Raw genomic sequence first — 21,266 nt, forward strand, 5'->3', positions numbered from 1 at the left:
TTATCTGAAGTTCTGATAGGGTGTAGAAAACAGTCTCAATTTGATTTACCAATGACACGTGGAAATTAAGAGGTCTGGAGTGGAAGAGAGGTCCGGAGTGCCCTGATAAGGGCAAAGGCAGAATGAACTAACATTTCTTAAGTGCCTGGCACTGTAAGTACCCCCTCATACTCGTACAACATCTTTACAAAGTAAATATAATTATCCCCTTACAGAAGTAACAAACTCAAAGTTCACACAGATAAGTAGTGGCAGTAATTTGAAACCAATATCTCTGTGACAAAATTCCAGGGTCTTCAGTTAGAGAAACCGGTTCCAAGACCTACTTCTCTGCGTGGTCAAGTTCCTGTGAATTTTGGCAAGATACTCTGCCTCTTTGAACCTTGGTTTTATCAGTAAACTTGGGTTAATATCTACAGACACATTTTCTGTGAGAGTGAGCTAAGATAAAGATACATTAGATATTAGAAGTACTTAGCACAGAGCCTTGCAGAGAGCAGTCTCTCCATGAGTCATCACTATTATTACTCTAATTATTATTGTTGTTGTTATTGCTTTTGAGATTTGGGGGCGGAGGGGGTGGGTTGCTTTTTTTTTTTTTTTTTGGCTTTTGAGATTTTGATGCCAGGCTTTCAAAACACAGAGTACGATTTCATTCAATTGTCCTACATGTACTAAAGTCCTACTATGAGTAGGTTATTCTTAGTAAACTTTTTAACTCCCCATGAAATATTTATCTGGAATCTGGAAGCAGGCAAAAATAATGTGAGAGGGATTATGTAATGCTTTAATGACCACACAGACTTTAGACTTGAGGATAAGCCCTTATTATTTAAACTTTTATGTAGCTTATTTGCTGAATTAGGCTGCAGCACACCTTCATTGAAAACAAGTACATGGGTATCTCATTGGTTTTTTCCTTACCACAATAAGTATCATCCTTTCCCATGGGCTCTGATTTCCTCTAGCAGAAAGACATCACCATCACTATAGATATAAGCAGCAAGCTGCCATAGGATCACAAAGAACTAGAAGGCTGGTCTTCATATATGCCATTTCTACTTTATTTCAAGACAGAAGTTTGATACCTTTTCACAAATCTTTTGAGATTATATACATAAAATTTCTGCACATATTGTTCTGCCACATCCAGACACCAACTTCCAAAGGCACCGAAAAGTACATTTTGAAAAGGGGAGAGAGGTAGGCAAAGAGATGATTCTTGGCTGTAAAAAAGGAGTTAACTTTTCCAAATAAATGGAATGTAAAATTGGCCATTGTCATTGTGTGATATTAACACCAGCTCTTTTGGCAAGTTTGGAAATACTGGGCTCCCTTATAAAAGTTAAAAATGTCCTGGACCTGGAGTTGTTTACCCAGAGTGGGAGCTGCTCTAAAGTTACAGAGCTCTGGTTGGAAGAGATAGCTTGAAGGCCGCCTCCGAGAAACTGACGTCACACTAGCCTCAGCTGCTGCTGTGACATGAGCGGAGCAGCTTTTTGATTTGTGAAATGGTGGAGGTTTCAAAGGGACTTGTCAGTATCTCTCTGTTGAATGGTTGGACTTATTTTGCATTCCCATTTTGTGCAAAGAAGCAAGATTCACCGTGCTGAGACTTTTCTCTTTAAAACAACCGGCTGTCCTCCCATTGCTAGATTGACCAGTGGTCGGACAGCCATAGGATTTCTCCCCAGAGCAAAAAGGTATGTTTCTTTCTGGCAGTTTGAAAGCAAGTGACTAATTGTGGTAAAACATAGAGGGGCCGCTGTTGACATATTTGAAACTGTAGATACTGTTTAAGTGGAGGGTGATTTCAACATCTGCCTGATTCAGTGTCTGTGCCTTGGCTTAAAAACAGTGGGGCAGGATGCGTAACGGATTTTACTGACTCCCAGGGAAGAGAAGGTCCAGCTGCTGTGAGTGGATTTCCTGACTCCGGACTGATGGTACCATCTGCTCTCTGAGACTGTGTTTTTGAAACACTGCTTCTCAGTACTTTGCACACCACTTTCCCTACCATAAGATTTCACTAAATTGATTTTTTAGAACACTATTTTCATTAGGATGAAGACTTTTTAACATTTGCAGAGTAAAGTTCACAACCATTGAAATTGCTGGTATTTGAAAATTGCAGTGAAAAATAAATCAGTGAAATTTCATCCAAGATGATGGTTTGCTCACTGCATGATAAGTGTTTCTGTGATTTGAGTTGAAGTGCATGCCATTCATAATGGGTTAATCTGCAATTAGGAGGGAACCTTACCACTACAGCTTCTACTGTTTAAGCTGGTTAAGTTTAGGTGTTTGTTTATCCAAGCCAAATGCGTCTTTCAAAGCTTTTATGAGCTAAGAGAAGTAAAATCAGTGCTCCTGTATGTTGGATATTTTCTAGTTTGAATATATAACTGGAGAGAAAACAAGGAGAAGATAATAAAATGAAAAGGCAAAATTGATTTCTTCAGAATTGCACGTGGTAGTATCCCTTTGACCCTATTGGAACATGAGGAACGATGCTGAAATAGCAAGAAATAGCAATTTTTTAAAATTCCCTTTTGCTTTGTAACAAAATCAAGTCATAGTTTTCTTTGGAAAAATGCATTCACCAGTGAACAGTAGGGGAGGAATAAGGTCTTATAATCAGTTGAAATGATGCAAGTGATTCATGATAGCCTAGAGAAAGGGCTAGAGAATCTTGGAGGCAAATGGTGCATAACTTTGATGGTTATAGACGTGGGAATTCCTAATTCTTCAAAGTTAAGAGGAAGCAAAGCATCTCCAAGGCAAATGATGGTTCTAGAAATTGTAAGATTGACAGTACCTACTGTGTGTGGCATTCCTATTGGAATAGGTAACCTCCTACAAATGAAAATTTTTCAATTATATGAAAAGCAGTATGTTTATCAAAAGGAAATCAGAGAGCAAGAAACAAACACTCTGAACAAAACTCTCAGAAGAGAGAAGTTGCAATCGAGTCAACTCCCCTAACGCTGTTTCATTTGTTTGGCTAAAGTCCAGTTTTCAATAGGGGAGATGAAGGTTGCAATGGTAACAACCAAGGTGTTGTAAGAAGGGAGCACCCCTCAGACGAAGAAGTGTTACCATGACCTACTTGAGGCTAACATGGGAAATAGAAATGATTTTTTGTGAAACTGCTGTGTTACTCTTAAATTTTGCTTCCTAGTAGGGCCGGAAGGTTAGCAGACCTATTTTCCTCCCATCACCATACTTATGCAACCCACTCACAACCCTTCCACAATTCTGGCTTCCGGCCTTGGGGAGGGGGAAGTAGGTTAAAATGGATTATGTAATGCTTACTTAGAGTTGTTGGGGGAAGAACGTGTGCATGACTAAGTAGTGCAGCTCCCTCTGTCCTTCTACATTTGCTCTAATCAAATTTTATTCTGAATGAAATTCTGGAGGGAGTGAAATGAAATGGAGAGTGAAGGGTGCAGATCGCAGAAATTCTTCCTTATCTCCCACAGAGATACCAATATCTGTGGGCGAAAACAAGTGACAACTAGGAACAAAGAGAACTTTTATATTTGCCTCAGCAGAAAGCACTGAAATTGAGTTTTTGAATCGGCTGAGCCATTTTACCCCATAACTTTTCATTACAGAACGTTATGTCCCTACAAAATTGCTCTATTAGTTGGATTTTTTTTAACATTTAGGGAGAATTATAACAAAAGCAGTTTCATATAAGATTTGTCTATTCAAATTTTTGCTAACAATAAAAAAATTTCCTAAATATTTAACCTGCCTTGTATTCTTAAAATACTTGAAAAATACTGAGGGCAAAGGAAAACTGTTAAAAATATGAGTTCACACAATTACACTTGCTTCTATGAATTTTCTAATTAAATCAAAATCAAAATCAGTTTTATTCTAGAGGAAGATAAATAAAAGGAAGGCGGGTAGGGGGAACACAAAACGGGAGGGAGACAAGGACAGAAGGAAGAAACCAAGAAACAGGCATTTATTGAGCGTCCATTATGATCCAAAACAGTGTTAGTCACTTTGATTAAGCATTCTCTTTCATGCACATTTAATTCTCCCAAAACTCTATGGACCCCACTTTATTTTTAGAGGAGAAAGCAGTATAGTCAGCCGTATTACATTTGACATTTATGACAAGACATAAATACTAGGAAGGGGAAATAAACCCTCCCACAGAAATTGGCACAGATATTGCCCTACAGGAATTTTCTTTCCAAGGCTTGTTTTTTATCCATAACCATTACATTTTAAGGCACTAGATATTGCTCTGGTCCTGGAAAGGGGAAGCTCTGTAGATTGGCCCTTCTCCGTATTAAGTGATGAATTTGGCTCTTTGCAATTAAGTGCAGGATTCTGTCTGCTTCGGGAACATTACCTGGGTTCATGTATAGTCCTGTTACCAGGAGCAAGCCTGATTGAGGGTTTTCCTGGATGATCTTCTTCAGGTAGGTAAAAAAAGAAAAGGGTCTGGTGCCCTTTCACCCTGACCTGGAAGCGGTTCAAGAAGAGTTAGAAATAAAAAGAAAAATTGGAGCCATTTGCTACATAATTGTAGGAGAAACTTCATGATGATTTCTGAACATTTACAGTGTTTAAAGACGGAATGAAACATGGAGTATCATAGGACCTCTTCTCCAGGTAGCTTGAAATTAGTCTGCTCTCTTTCTGTAACACCCTTGGTTAAATCTGCAACTATCTCTTGATGTCTTAAACCACTTCACTCTTCCTAAGAAGTTTCAATGTTAAATACCTGCTAGTCAGCAAGATAGTTTCAGCTCACAGTTAATTACATATAGTTTAAAGCAGTCTGCAGTCTCTGAAAATTAGCACTGTCTGCATTTCCTGCGAATAGTTATTAGATGAACCTAGAAATTAATAGGTAATCAAGATCAATAACAGATTCACCAAAACACAAAATTCTGTACATTCTTTACTATCTTCATTTTGTTATGTCTCCATCAACAGATTTACTTTGGGGCAACTTGCATTTGCTGTGGCAGGTACTTGTGGTCACTGTCTCACAGGATTGGAGGGTAGCAAAAGGAAGGAAGGATGACAGAGAGAATGGAAAGTGAGATTAGAAAAAGGGCATGGCTGAGTGGATAAAATGAGACGTGATAGTGTTTTTAATGGCTAAATCTGAAATTACTTGTTTTTCTTGGCTGAATTAGTCATAGTTTTGTGAGTGCCAAAGAAATAGGTAAGAATGATCAAAGTATCTGGAGCAAAATTTTTGAGAGAAGAATAACTATATAGATCCCAATATTATTAGGGTGTTTTTGAGGGTGGAGCCCTGCATATAGCACTGACATTTTAAAATCCTTATTAGTCTATTATAATTCATTAATAGATTGCAGCTCAAAAATACATGTTTGGAACAGTTTACCACTTGGATATGCATGTTCAGAGCAGTCTGACAGAAATCGAATGTCTTCAATGTTTATCTTATATTTGGGATATAAAATATGCGGCCGTCTTCTATGACTGCAGAATGGAGCTTGCTTCCTGGTTATGTGGGCTTCATTAGACAATGCCAGCACCCAGGCAGCTACTGAGTCTCGAGAACTTTGCTCAAAATTAGCATCAGCTGCCACCTGGTAAGTTAAGGCATTTTGGTCATGGCCAAATTAGCTTTTTTTTGGCCAACTCTTTAGCTTTTTAAAAGCTGAAGAGTTAAGACTTCTTATAGGCGTGATTATCTTAGAAGGAGATTCAAACATTTTAAATGTGCTTTTCTACCCATTAAAAAATGTATCTGACTTTAGTAATAAAAATATTCTCAGTGGAAGTCAGCACAAGATTTTTTAAAGCAAAAAATAGGCGAAATTTTATATTTCTCAAACCAATTTGCAGTCCATATGTCATTTAATCTTCGTAATAACCCTGTGGATATCCCCCATTTTAATATAAATAAACTAAATCTCAGAAATTTTAGGTGGTTTATAACAGAGTTACCAATCAGGTATTTTAAAGTTCATCTTCAGATCCTGAATACACATGCCCTAAATGCTAGAAATCTACTTATTTCAGTCACTCCTTAATATGATCAAGAATTTCCCTGCAAACTGATGAAAACATTTTTTTCATTTCTCTGTATTCAGTATCAGAACATAGGTTCTGATATATAGTCTATTAGAAGGAAAAAAGAGCATGGATAAGTTTTAACATATGGCTTTCAGGATAATTTTGCTGCTTTTACATTTTACTTGATGAAATAAAATAATGACAATATTTTTTTATGCTTTAGTTTGGTTTCTTGCTGATAACATCAGTCCCAGACTTACTACCAACATTGGGGTCTTATTGATACAGTAATCACGTTTGCCACAAGCTTGAACTCTGAGTGTAAAATTGAGATTGTAGCCCAATACCGTCTCAGGACTTTAAGTCACAGAAATGTATAATCTGGTTGCATCAGAACAGAAGGAGTAATTCTATTGCAGCAGAATCTACCACAGTTGTGTAGATGTGACCACACAGTTGAATTTCATACTTCCACTCTTAGATATTCATGAAAAATTCTATGTTTAGATTAGGTGGTTAGTTAAAGGAATACTTATATCTCACACACGCATTTAACCATTCTATCCACTGTAATGTTACTGTCTGGTCTCAGAAAGGGGAAGAAAAAAAGTTTGGATGATACTTTTTTCTTTGACTGTGTTAGTTTCTCCTTAGGCAGATATTTTTGTCATCTCTTCTTTTGAGTCCAATTTTCCTAAAGTTTGTTTATGTCAGGGGCTCTTGACAAACTGATAAAATGTTTCCAGAAAGCACATGGATTTGGAACTCTCTCTTGTTATGTTTATATTAGGCTTTATTTTAAAGGCAAGTGAGACTGCTTCAAATAAAACAACTCCAAGCTTCCAAGAAACAGTTAAGAGAAGGCAGAGACGGGCAGAAACACCCCTTCACGAACACTCATACGGTTGCCATGGACCTACATAAGCAGTGGGAGAACACAGAGACTAACTGGCGCAAGGAAAAGATGGAATTACTGGACCAGTTTGACAATGAAAGAAAGGAATGGGAAAGTCAATGGAAGATCATGCAGAAGAAGATAGAAGAGGTACAAGTTGATTTGTTTTGAATGCACTGGAAACTTAAAACTCAGAATGAAAATTCTGTTGGTTTGTTTTGTATTGGAAACTATTTTTACTTTCCAATTCCACCTAAAAGATGCATGTCTCAGTGATATTTACTAGACCCAAAATAGCATAACCTAACCCAATGGTACCGTAGAGACTATGCTTATTTTATAACTTTGCATGCAAATTAGAACTTGAAATGTCTTTCTAAAGTGTATCAATTTATTATTTTCTGAGTAGAGTGCCGTGGTATCAAAAGTGAGGTATGTATTTTGCATGAGTTTTCAAATTCCAGGCCCAGGATGAAAACAGAAGAAAAACATAATTAGTGGAACATATTTTAGTAAAATTATAATTGGGCATTAAAATACAGATCTTTTCTGAGATGACTTATGAATAATGTCTACTAAAGGCAGTTATGTATTAGATAATTCAGTATAATCAAAAAGAGTGTCATATATCAAAAAGAAAATGGAGGTGGACATGGTATTTATCCTGGCAAGGTGTGGCCCATTTATTGGCACATTTATTTGGAAAGAGTTTATAAAAAATGACATGCCGAGACTCTGATACAAATAATAATTTTATTCCTTCACCCTGTTTGGCCCAGAATATTTCCTTTAAGTATCTGCATTGATGTATATTCAAGCTTGTTCCAACTGAAAATTATTTATACTTATCTTGCTTTCTTGTAACATTCCCTGCTGTTGACTTATATGGTTTTGTGCACATTGCCAAGGCAGTTATTTTAACAGACTCCTTGGCCTTTATTCACAGACAATCAAAGCTGGTGCTTTATGTGTTTATAGTGCAAATATTTTTCTTATTAACAACCCTATAATTGGTTATGAATAAAATACAAATTGGCATGCTAAAAGGAAAAATAAAAAAGAATAACCATGTGACTATTCTAAAATAGAGCTGAGAAGGCAGGCATGTAGTATACGATTACAGATTGAAAGGAGAATTTACTTCTCATCCTTCTATAGTTTGGAAAATGCGTTTTGCTTGCTCTCTTAACTTCTCCACCCAGAGGCTCAGATTTGATCAACAGGGAGATGGCTAGGTCAAATCAAAATCCACCACTCCAATTCGAAACCTGAACTCATTGGCTTCCAAAGGTTTGAAAGGTCCAGTTAGTAACAATCTCAGATAATTCTAGCATCCAAGCAAAATAATTAAGGGAATCAGGATTAGTCTAGCCAGTTGTTTAAGCCATGTAGCTAAGATATTCTGCTGTCTGGTTAAATTTGTTATTGTCAAATAATTATTCTGACAGCTCTGTAGATTCCATCTATGGAAAATATTAGCCTTATCAATTAGCAGGCATTAAAAATACTTTAAACATAGGTGATAGTCCATAAAAATACTGACAGAAGGGCTGGAATATTTTTTCTTTATCTTGGACAGTGGCTGTGGTGCTATTTATGTCATTCTGCCTGCAGTATACAACACCATACCTGGGAATATGTTTAGATAATGTGCTTACCCAAACTACCCACCCAGAGATGATACTGAATACTAGCATTCATGCTCCCCTTTTCATACTAATATAGTTGTCCCTAAGTATACGTGGGAGATTGGTTCCAGGAGCCCCCGTGGATACCAAAATTCATGGATGCTCTCAAGTTCCTTATATAAAATGGTATAGTATGTATGTATTTTTTCCCACTCCCAGCTTTGTACCTGTAAGAATGTACCTTCTTAGAGGCTACAAAGCTGGGAGTATAAAACAGGAGGAAATTGTCCTCACATGTCACAGAAAATCAAGACAGTATTTTTAACTAAAATTAAAAATCAACGCTTGGAAAAAATGTAACATGCCACAAGCATAATAGACTGTATTTCTTTCGTATTTATCACTAAGCTCTGTGTATTAAATCAGACACAACTTATTAAGCCATATATTAGAAAATAATACATTTCCCGGTGCATGCATATAACTTCTGTGATTCCAAGTAAAAATGTCATTAGTTAGAGGATCAGTGTTGGGTATTAAGATGCTAATGATTCTTTGTTCAGCGACTATCCGCAATCATTGCATTTGCTATTACAAAACGAAGATGTACGTACTTGGATCTTTGAAACCTGGACTAATCCAGATAGATACCCTTAATAGAGTTAATAGATGCCTGGCCATTTTTTTATCACATTGCCATCTTTCCTGATTGTCTCCTTTGTTTGAATGATCAGATAACCATTGAAAAGAGCTGGGTACCAAGTAACACAGATTTCCTTTTACAAAATAAATGGTTTTCCATCAATAATATAATGATATTTGTTTATTCATACTTCACCTAAGTCCCCCAGAGAATTTAAGATGTCAAATAAAATTATATGTAAGGTAAAGTATTCCAAAACTAGAAGAGAAAGATGAGATGAAGACAAGAGGAAGGATCCTTTGTGAAATGCATGCAGCAAATCTATCTTACTAGTAAGTAACAAAAAATGATCAAATGTATATTTCTCAGTATTCAGAAAACAAAAGCAAACCTATTTCCCAGAAATAGTACTTTCGTCCCTGATTTTGCAACTAAAGCAATTTTGTTTCCACCCATGACTCCTCTAAAAGAGGACAGTGCTACCAATAGCATCCTTAGATTTAGCATGGTGTTTTGAGGGTTGCTTCTTATAATGTCCCTCAAAGTCAGCCAAAATTATAATGGCCACAACTGTTCAGTACAGATAATTTTACAGGGGCCAAAACAGTTGATTCATGGCTGCAATTTGATGCTATCCTGACTTCATCCAACTACAGATTTGTAAGTATTTAGGGCATAAATGCATGGCATATCCTTCAGGCATTAACTATGTTATAGTGCTTCACTCATCTGAGATTTGGGTAAATATTGGGCAGCAGTAAATCTGTTATTCTTTTTTTTTTTTTAACATCTTTACTGGAGTATAATTGCTTCACAGTGGTATGTTAGTTTCTCCTGTATAACAAAGTGAATCAGCTATACGTATACATATATCCCCATATCTCCTCCCTCTTGTATCTCCCTCCCACCCTCCCTATCCCACCCCTCTAGGTGGACACAAAGCACCGAGCTGATCTCCCTATGCTACGCGGCTGCTTCCCACTAACTATCTATTTTACATTTGGTAGTGTATATATGTCCATGCCACTCTATCACTTTGTCCCAGCTTACCCTTCCCCCTCCCTGTGTCCTCAAGTCCATTCTCTACGTCTGTGTCTTTATTCCGGTCCTGCCCCTAGGTTCTCCAGAACAATTTTTTTTTTTTTTTAGATTCCATATATATCTGTTAGCCTACGGTATTTGTTTTTCTCTTTCTGACTTACTTCACTTTGTATGACAGTCTCTTGGTCCATCCGCCTCACTACAAAAGACCCAATTTCATTTCTTTTTATGGCTGAGTAATATTCCATTGTATATATGTGCCACATATTCTTTATCCATTCATCTGTTGATGGACACTTAGGTTGCTTCCATGTCCTGGCTATTGTAAATAGAGCTGCAATGAACATTGTGGGGCATGACTCTTTTTGAATTATGGTTTTCTCAGGGTATATGCGCAGTAGTGGGATTGCTGGGTCATATGATACTTCTATTTTTAGTTTTTTAAGGAGACTCCATACTGTTTTCCATAGTGGCTGTATCAATTTACATTCCCACCAACAGTGCAAGAGGGTTCCCTTTTCTCCACACCCTCTCCAGCATTTATTGTTTGTAGATTTTTTGATGATGGCCATTCTGACTGGTGTGAGGTGATAACCTCATTGTAGTTTTGATTTGCATTTCTCTAATGATTAGTGATTTTGAGCATCCTTTCATGTCTTTGTTGGCAATCTGTGTATCTTCTTTGGAGAAATGTCTATTTAGGTCTTCTGCCCGTTTGTGGATTGGGTTGTTTGTTTTTTTGATATTGAGCTGCATGAGCTGCTTGTAAATTTTGGAGATTAGTCCTTTGCTAGTTGCTTTGTTTGCAAATATTTTCTACCATTCTGAGGGTTGTCTTCTCGTGTCTTTTATGGTTTCCTTTGCTGTGCAAAAGATTTTAGTTTCATTAGGTCCCATTTGTTTATTTTTGTTTTTATTTCCATTTCTCTAGGAGGTGGGTCAAAAAGGATCTTGCTGTGATTTATGTCATAGAGTGTTCTGCCTATGTTTTCCTCTAAGAGTTTGATAGTGTCTGGCCTTACATTTAGGTCTTTAATCCATTTTGAGTTTATTTTTGTGTACGGTGTTAGGGAGTGTTCTAATTTCATCCTTTTACATGTATCTGTCCAGTTTTCCCAGCACCACTTATTGAAGAGGCTGTCTTTTCTCCACTGTATATTCTTGCCTCCTTTATCAAACATAACGTGACCATATGTGTGTGGGTTTACCTCTGGGCTTTCTATCCTGTTCCGTTGATCTGTGTTTCTGTTTTTGTGCCAGTGCCATGCTGTCTTGATTACTGTAACTTTGTAGTATAGTGTGAAGTCCAAGGGCCTGATTCCTCCAGCTCCATTTTTCTTTCTCAAGATTGCTTTGGCTATTCGGGGTCTTTTGTGTTTCCATACAAATTGTGCAATTTTTTGTTCTAGTTCCGTGAAAAATACCATTGGTAGTTTGAGAGTAGTTTGATTGCATTGAATCTGTAGATTGCTTTGGGTAGTATAGTCATTTTCACAATGTTGATTGTTCCAATCCAAGTACATGGTATATCTCTCCATCTGTTTGCATCATCTTTAATTTCTTTCATCAGTGTCTTATAGTTTTCTGCATACAAGTCTTTTGTCTCCTTAGGTAGGTTTATTTCTAGGTATTTTATTCTTTTTGTTGCAGTGGTAAATGAGAGTGTTTCCTTAATTTCTCTTTCAGATTTTTCATCATTAGTGTGTAGGAATGCAAGAGATTTCTGTGCATTAATTTTGTATCCTGCTACACTACCAAATTCATTGATTAGCTCTGGTAGTTTTCTGGTAGCATCTTTAGGACTCCCTATGTATAGTATCATGTCATCTGCAAACAGTGACAGTTTTACTCTTCTTTTCCGATTTGGACTCCTTTTGTTTTCTTTTTCTTCTCTGATTGCTGTGGCTAAAAGTTCCAAAACTATGTTGAATAATAGTAGTGAGAGTGGGCAACCTTGTTTTGTTCCTGATCTTAGTGGAAATGGTTTCAGTTTTTTACCATTGAGAACAATGTTGGCTGTGGGTTTGTCATATATGGCCTTTATTATGTTGAGGTGAGTTCCCTCTATGCCTACTTTCTGCAGGGCTTTTATCATAAATGGGTGATGAATTTTGTCGAAAGCTTTTTCTACATCTATTGAGATGATCATATGGTTTTTATTCTTCAGTTTGTTAATATGATGTATCACATTGATTGATTTGTGTATATTGAAGAATCCTTGCATTCCTGGGATAAACCCCACTTGATCATGGTGTATGATCCTTTTAATGTGCTGTTGGATTCTGTTTGCTAGTATTTTGTTGAGGATTTTTGCATCTATTTCATCAGTGATATTGACCTGTAGTTTTCTTTCTTTGTGACATCTTTGTCTGGTTTTGGTATCAGGGTGATGGTGGCCTCGTAGAATGAGTTTGGGAGTGTTCCTCCCTCTGCTATATTTTGGAAGAGTTTGAGAAGGATAGGTGCTAGCTCTTCTCTAGATGTTTGATAGAATTCACCTGTGAAGCCATCTGATCCTGGGCTTTTGTTTGTTGGAAGATTTTTAATCACAGTTTCAATTTCAGTGCTTGTGATTGGTCTGTTTATATTTTCTATTTCTTCCTGGTTCACTCTCAGAAGGTTGTGCTTTTCTAAGAATTTGTCCATTTCTTCCAGGTTGTCCATTTTATTGGCATATAGTTGCTTGTAGTAATCTCTCATGATCCTTTGTATTTCTGCAGTGTCAGTTGTTACTTCTCCTTTTTCATTTCTAATTCTATTGATTTGAGTCTTCCCCTTTTTTTCTTGATGAGTCTGGCTAATGGTTTATCAATTTTGTTTGTCTTCTCAAAGAACCAGCTTTTAGTTTTATTGATCTTTTCTATAATTTCCTTCATTTCTTTTTCATCTATTTCTGATCTGATCTTTATGATTTCTTTCCTTCTGCTAACTTTGGAGTTTTTTTGTTCTTCTTTCTCTAATTGCTTTAGGTGTAAGGTTAGGTTTTTTATTTGAGATTTCTCTTGTTTCTTGAGGTAGGATTGTATTGCTACAAACTTCATCGTGTTTTCATTGTCATTTGTTTCTAGGTATTTTAAATTTTTCTCTTTGATTTCTTCAGTGATCTCTTGGTTATTTAGTAGTGTATTGTTTAGCCTCCCTGTGTTTGTATTTTTTCCAAATTTTTTCCTGTAATTGATATCTAGGCTCATAGTGTTGTTGTCAGAAAAGATACTTGATACGATTTCAATTTTCTTAAATTTACCAAGGCTTGATTTGTGACCCAAGATATGATCTATCCTGGACAATGTTCCTCGAGCACTTAAGAAGAAAGTGTATTCTGTTGTTTTTGGATGGAATGTCCTATAAATATCAATTAAGTCTATCTTGTTTAATGTATCATTTAAAGCTTGTGTTTCCTTATTTATTTTCATTTTGGATGATCTGTCCATTGGTGAAAGTGGGGTGTTAAAGTCCCCTTCTATGATTGTGTTACTGTCGATTTCCCCTTTTATGGCTGTTAACATTTGCCTTATGTACTGAGGTGCTCCTATTTTGGGTGCATAAATATTTACAATTGCTATATCTTCTTCTTGGATTGATCCTTTGATCATTATGTAGTGTCCTTCTTTGTCTCTTGTAATAGTCTTTATTTTAAAGTCTATTTTGTCTGATATGAGAATTGCCACTCTAGCTATCTTTTGATTTCCATTTACATGGAATATCTTTTTCCATCCCCTCACTTTCAGTCTGTATGTGTCCCTAGGTCTAAAGTGAGTCTCTTGTAAACAGCATATATACGGGTCTTGTTTTTGTATCCATTCTGCCATTCTATGTGTTTTCGTGGGAGCATTTAATCCATTTACATTTAAGGTAGTTATTGATATGTATGTTCCTATTACCATTTTCTTAATTGTTTTGGGTTTGTTATTGTAGGTCTTTTCCTTCTCTTGTGTTTCCTGCCTAAAGAAGTTCCTTTAGCATTTGTTGTAAAGCTGGTTTGGTGGTGCTGAATTCTCTTAGCTTTTGCTTGTCTGTAGAGGTTTTAATTTCTCCGTGGAACCTGAATGACATCCTTGCTGGGTAATCTTTTTTTTTTTTTTTTAAAGAAATTCACGTTCTTTTATTTATTTATTTATTTATTTATTTATGACTGTGTTGAGTCTTCGTTTCTGTGCGAGGGCTTTCTCCAGTTGCGGCAAGTGGGGACCACTCTTCATCACGGTGCGCGGGCCTCTCACCATCGCGGCCTCTCTTGTTGCGGAGCACAGGCTCCAGACGTGCAGGCTCAGTAATTGTGGCTCACGGGCCCAGTTGCTCCGTGGCATGTGGGATCTTCCCAGACCAGGGCTCGAACCCGTGTCCCCTGCATTGGCAGGCAGATTCTCAACCACTGCGCCACCAGGGAAGCCCCATTGCTGGGTAATCTTGATTGTAGGTTTTTCCCTTTTATCATTTTAAATATGTCCTGCCACTCCCTTCTGGCTTGCAGAGTTTCTGCTGAAAGATGAGCTGTTAACCTTATGGGGAGTCCCTTGTGTGTTATTTGTTGTTTTTCCCTTGCTGCTTTTAATATTTTTTCTTTGTATTTAATTTTTTTTGATAGTTTGATTAATATGTGTCTTGGCATGTTTCTCCTTGGATTTATCCTGTATGGGACCCTCTGCCCTTCCTGGACTTGACTGACTATTTCCTTTCCTATATTAGGGAAGGAATATAGGAAATAATCTCTTCAAATATTTTCTCAGTCCCTTTCTTTTTCTCTTTTTCTTCTGGGGCCTCTACAATTCTTATGTTGGTGCGTTTAATGTTGTCTCAGAGGTCTCTGAGACTGTCCTCAATTCTTTTCATTCTTTTTTCTTTATTCTGCTCTGTGGTAGTTATCTCCACTATTTTACCTTCCAGGTCACTTATCCGTTCTTCTGCCTCAGTTATTCTGCTATTGGTTCCTTATAGAGAATTTTTAACTTCATTTATTGTGTTGTTCATCATTGTTTGTTTGCTCTTTATTTCTTCTAGTCCCTTGTTAAACGTTTCTTATATTTTCTCCATTCTATTTCCAAGATTTTGGATCGTCTTTACTATCATTACTCTGAATTCTTTTTCAGGTAGACTGCCTCTTTCCTCTTCATTTGTTTGTTGTGGTGGGTTTTTACCTTGCTCCTTCATCTGCTGTGTATTTCTCTGTCTTCTCATTTTGCTTAATTTACTGTGTTTGGAGTCTCCTTTTCACAGGCTGCAGGTTCGTAGTTTGCATTGTGTATTGTGTCTGCCCCCAGTGGGTAAGTTTGGTTCAGTGGGTTGTGTAGGCTTCCTGGTGGAGGCGACTGGTGCCTGTGTTTTGGTGGATGATGCTGGATCTTGTCTTTCTGGTTGGCAGAACCACATCCGGTGGTGTGTTTTGGGGTGTCTGTGAACTTAGTATGATTTTAGGCAGCCTCTCTGCTAATGGGTGGGGTTGTGTTCCTGTCTTGCTAGTTGTTTGGAATGGAGTGTCCAGCACAGTAGCTTGCTGGTTGTTGAGTGGAGCTGGGTCTTAGTGTTGAGATGGAGATCTCTGGGAGAGCTTTCGCTGTTTGATATTTCGTGGAGCCGGGAGGTCTCTGGTGGACCAATGCCCTGAACTCAGCTCTCCCACCTCAGAGGTTCAGGCCTGACACCTGGCCAGAGCACCAAGACCCTGTAAGCCACTCGGCTGCTAGTGCTGGAGGGTCTCCTGCAGAGGCGGGGGACGGCTGGGGCTCACGGCTGGGGCAAGGATCTGGGAGCAGAAGTTCTCTGTTATTCTTTGAATAATATATGTAGTGCAGATATAGGTTGTGACTGTAAAATGTAGAGTCATTTGCTTTAATAGTTCTCTGACTGTCTTTGGAATTTGACAAGCTTTCCCAGAACACAAGCCTGAAGAGAAAGCCAGTAGTAGCCTGCAGGTTAAACTGAACTCTCAAGAAGTAATTTGGGGCCCACTTTAGCATAGACTAATAGATGATCAACGCCTTAGAGTTCTATTGTATTACCTAAGACAGGGTCACATTTGTTTTAATTAGGACAGGAAACATTTTTTGAATGTATGTAGCCTTGGAAGTAAAAAAAAAAAAAAAGTCTCAGAATTACCTATCCCTCACCAAGGTAACTTCCAAAAGTAACATATTTTGATTGCAAAATGTCTACTTAGGGACACAATTAGCTGAGTTACTATATGAGATTGTCAACTATTTAGACAGTTAAATGTTGGCATATAGGATCATATATTTTTAAAATATGACCTTAATGTTAGTTAAACTCTTGCTTCTCTCTGAAAGCAGTTAGAGAGCATTGCCAGTAATTGATTCGAGTCATTCCAATTTTGTTAACAGTGCTTCTGTATCATCATGTTTTCTATATATAAACACAGGTTTGTTTCATTTTTGAATGGGTTGATTTCTACTCAGAAGAATAGAAATTACCATCCATGCTTTGACCTACTAAAAGTAGTCTTTGTGGTTCCTCAAAGTTGTTCCAGCTAATCCAGACTTCAGAAGTGTTATTTGGAAGCATAAGCGTTAATACCGTGGGGTAGTATATAGTAATATGGCAAAGAAAACTCAGAACAGTATGCATAGTATCAAAAATATTGAGAGAGTGGATTAGGGGGAAATTTTTATCTTTGTTTTCCTTACAGCTCTGCCATGAAGTAAAGCTTCGGAGGAAAATCAACATGAGTGAACGTGCGATCATTGATCTTGATCGTGAAAAGGCCATTCAAGACGAAATGATGGAATCTTCTCCAAATTGTCCCAATTCAAGACAATGTGAATTTACAGGGATGAATCACAGGGATGGTCTGGGAAAAAAAGGTAAAACAGAGCAGAGCTTACTCAGTGAAAGAAATCAAATGCGTAAGGAACAAAAAACAATCAAAAAATCAAAAGTAGGGTTAATGGATTCTATGGCCACAGACAACCAAAAGGAATGTGAGACCCCGCCTGACCTGAGGACTTCTGAGGAAGAGAACAAGAGCTGCTCTGGCGCCCTCAACACAGTAAGTAAGCCAGGATTGGCCTAGGACTGTTTCTAAAGACATATTTACATTTCAAAGTGCTAACATACTATTGTTTATATGTATAAAGGCTCTTGAAGAACTTGCCAAAGTTAGTGAAGAATTATGCAGCTTTCAAGAGGAAATTCGAAAGCGTTCTAACCACAGAAGGTAGGCTGGTACATCTATGATGATTTTTATGTTGGAAAATCAAAAAGAATGTTGTTTTTAGTTAATGAATCCAAACTTCCTTTAGCATCTAACACTTTGTTAGTGAGAATTAATAATGCTGTTAAAATACGTTATCTTAGGAGATAAAAACTTAAATTGTATGTTTCTCTGTTCACTAATTCTTAAAGCAAATCTAGTTCTCTTTGTAGTTTGACTCTTAGGCGTACTTTACTTTTTTGGTGTTTAGTGAAGTTATACTAACCATAATAAATAATAAATTAACAAGTAAACTCCAATGGAGTTCTTTTTTATTTTGAGTATTTGGCCAGTGGAAGAGTATACTGGGTTAATCTAGTTAAATACATCTTTAAACTATGTCAAGTTTAACAATGTGGTGTTTTAATCATATAATGATGTTCTACTGAAACATTTGGAGCCATTTATTTTTCTACATTTATTATATATATAATGGAAGCATTCATAATTTTCAGAATAACATATTGTAAATATGTACACACATACATATTTATACAGTGCTGTAAAACATGCTCTTTCAGTTCAGAAGCACCCTTATAACCATAAGGGTAAGTTTTAGCCAAATTGAAAAATAAATTGGAATTCTCTACAAGTTAAGTAAAGATGGATTGTTCTAGGATCACTATTTATCTCCTAGTGGGGCAGTATACTTCTCTTAGAAGCTATAGGAATGTGGACCCTTATTTTTCTTTAGCTTTTTTGAAGCTCAGAGAGAATTTTTGTACTGACTTACAATAGATTTTCTTACCCAGCCATGTTTTTTACATAATTTTGCCTTCCACTTTTCCATTTAGCTTTTGTCTACTACTCTCTGCTAATGGGTATTTGTCTGCACTTTATTGTAAGCTATCTTGTAATAAAAGTTGAAGAGATATAAATATGATTATATGTATCAATATGATTAATTAATGTTAATTTGTGAACCCACATTCTTGCTATATTTAGGTTTTTATTTCAATAATTCTTACTTGCCAATTTTTTTTTACAAACCACACCTGGTATAAAGTTCTCACTGCCACTTATGGCCTTTCGAGAAAAGCTCAAAATCCTTAGTATGTAATTCAAAGTCATTACAGTTTGACCTAATATTTCTCTTTTATTTGCCGTCATCCTTCCCACTTTTTTATATTCCATCCACACCAAAGTACTCACTGTTCCTTGAATAGCCACACTATTTGTACTGCAGCTCTCTTTTGCTTATATGTCCTTTACTCATAAAAAAAAAAAAAGATCACTTTTCTTTCATGCCCAAATAACACCTTCCATTTGGTATTGCTCATGTCTGTTTGCGCTTTGATTCAGATTTCTGTCACACTACTTAGAATGTTATTTCAAATTCAAGGGGAGGAGTTTGAGCTCAGAAGATGTTATAAATCGGAATTCAGTAGGCAAAGCGGATATAAGGAAATGGCAAGAGAAAACCTATAGAAATGGGAATGCCAATAGCAGGCACCCAAGAGACTACACACAGTCGAGTCTGAGTGTAGGTGAAGTTTTAGGTAATAGAAAAAAATGAGAGACACAGTTAAAAAGATAGTTTGGGTCAGACTATGTATATGGAGTTGAATACAACACTGAGAGGTGGCCTTCATCCTGCAGTAAAAGGGACTTGAAGTTTTGTACTGTGGGATTTATATAAAAATAATGTTTAAGGAAGTTGTGACTCCTTTTCCTATAACAGAATCCATTGCTTTAGCCCCAGTGTCTTTTAAGAGCTTATCATAAATAAAGTCATCACTAATATACCATGTTTTATAATTGTCTAGGATGAAGTCAGATTCTTTTCTCCAGGAAACACCAGTTGTAATTAATATGCCTTATGGAGATCACATGATCAACAACAACCAGTGCATTACTTCAGCCAATTTAGAAAAAGAGAAAAAGAAAAATAGAAAGAATCTGAGCTGTACTGATGTTTTCCAAAACAATTCTAAGAAAAAAGGTGGAATTGATACAACTGATCTGCAAAGAAGTGAAACCCCACCAGTTCCTCCTCCAAGAAGTACATCTCGAAATTTTCCCAGCTCATGTTCTGCACAAGCCCATGAAAGTTTGAAGGAAAGTTCAGACCACAACGGCTGGGTGGCCCAAGAAGGTCAAGGCGAAAAGAACTGCAACCCTCATTTCCTCTGGAGGCAAGACAAGATGCCTATACTGTGTCTAAATGAAGGGAAGACTTTGAAAGATGGTATCACATTTTCTTCTTTGGCACCAGAAACCAAAATAGATAAGAAGCCTTCATGTAATGAAAATGTTGGACTTACCATGTGGTCATGTGACACTGGGATTGGTGCAAAAAATAGCCCCTCTACACCATGGTTTCAGAAAACCTGTTCTATTCCCAATAAGCCAAAATATGAAAAGGTGATTCCAGATCACCCTGCTAAATCTCATCCTGATCTTCACACAAGCAATGTCTGTAGCTCCTTGCTGACACAGAGCAGTGGCCCACTGAGAAGTTTCAGTTGTGGCTTTGAAAGGACTACTAAGAATGAAAAGCTGGCAGCAAAGACTGATGAATTTAACAGAATCGTATTTAGAACAAATAGAAATTGTCATGCAGTACAGCAAAGTCAAAGCTACTCAGAACCATCTGAAGATCTTCAGCCCTGTAATACTTTAATTTCTTGCACAGGTAACATCTCAGAAAGTGACAGTGTTTCTGACATTCTGAAAACCAGTGCCCCCATGCCTGTGCCCAGGGAAAATGTGCATGATAATTCCACCAAAAAACCCACAACAGGCCTATTCAGACAAATGCAGGAACACATAAGCCCTAGCAGTTACCGGAATATGCTCCACGAGCATGACTGGAGACCAAGTAATTTGTCTGGCCGACCAAGGTCAGCTGATCCCAGGTCAAATTATGGTGTGGTGGAAAAGCTGCTGAAAACCTATGAGACATCAGCGGGGTCCGCATTGCAAAATTCTAAATGCTTCCAGGCTAATTGGACCAAGTGTAATTCTGATGTCAGTGGTGGAGCCACATTAAGTCAGCATTTTAAAAAGTTCCAAATAGAACAAGAGCTTCAGCAAAAGCCAGCTATGTGTGGAGCGCAGCAAGTGAAGCAAGGAGCAGATCGGAAAGAGGTAACTGAGGTGAGAAAGAAATTTAACATATTTTGGTAGAACTGCATCCATATTTAGCAATGGCTCAGAGTTCAGTCAGTTGCCCATTCATATAAATAGAATGTAGGCACATGTTTTGACATCTTCTTCGTTCCTTGACCCTTCATTTGTGAATAAATATAAACCTTAGAATTGTAACTCAACATGAACTTTTAAAAGCATAGTTTTTAAGTCTGGGTTTAGCACATTATAACTTTTATTTAAATTCTGAAATGGCACAACACAATGTAATAAATTAAATTCTTAAGAACCTCAAAAAGATCAAATGTTTGTTGTGTTTCTTTCTTGAAAAAATATTCTGAATGTGCATCTGTTCATTTATAGAATCTTATCCTGTTAAAGTGTTTATATTTTTAAAAGTATATGGGAAGTATTTATAAATAACTCGCACTTTTTGGTTATTAGCTATGGTTGGTTCAGTCATTCCCAGAATTTGATTCATGTTCTTCCTCAGGGGATTAGTCACATGAATATGAGTTTGGGTGAAAAAAAATCATTTAAAATAGTGCCTTATGCAGTTCTCTTATTGTGGAACTAAAAGGCAGTATATGAAAATAAAAATGATAGTATAACGTAAAAAAATTTAAGATCATTATTATTTGTATAAATTCTTTGTGTGGAAATTGCCCGCCCCCCAAAAAAATGGGTATTTAAATAAACTGTTACCCTTTCTTTATTCCAGTTTGCTTGCAAAAGAGTATAATC

General features: G+C 36.9%; 1 protein-coding gene across 5 annotated transcripts in view; it reads left to right on the forward strand.

Annotated features, from left to right (window-relative positions):
• KIAA0408 overlaps positions 1-21,266 on the forward strand; it is a 35,398-nt gene that overhangs the window by 12,085 nt on the left and 2,047 nt on the right. For 2 of the 5 annotated variants that reach the window (XM_082406174.1, XM_082406173.1), the window contains exons 2-5: positions 6,812-7,066; positions 16,869-17,228; positions 17,317-17,396; positions 19,199-20,531. In XM_082406174.1, the coding sequence (XP_082262300.1) occupies positions 6,932-7,066; positions 16,869-17,228; positions 17,317-17,396; positions 19,199-20,531 (1,908 nt within the window). In that variant the 5' untranslated portion in view covers positions 6,812-6,931. Of the gene's footprint in view, positions 1-1,562; positions 7,067-16,868; positions 17,229-17,316; positions 17,397-19,198; positions 20,532-21,266 lie in introns of those variants that run through there. The other 3 variants (XM_082406171.1, XM_082406172.1, XM_082406170.1) reach the window with 3 other exon arrangements.

The sequence above is a fragment of the Balaenoptera borealis genome (genome assembly GCF_965194805.1).
Source record: "Balaenoptera borealis genome assembly, chromosome: 9".
Classification (NCBI taxonomy): domain Eukaryota; kingdom Metazoa; phylum Chordata; class Mammalia; order Artiodactyla; family Balaenopteridae; genus Balaenoptera; species Balaenoptera borealis.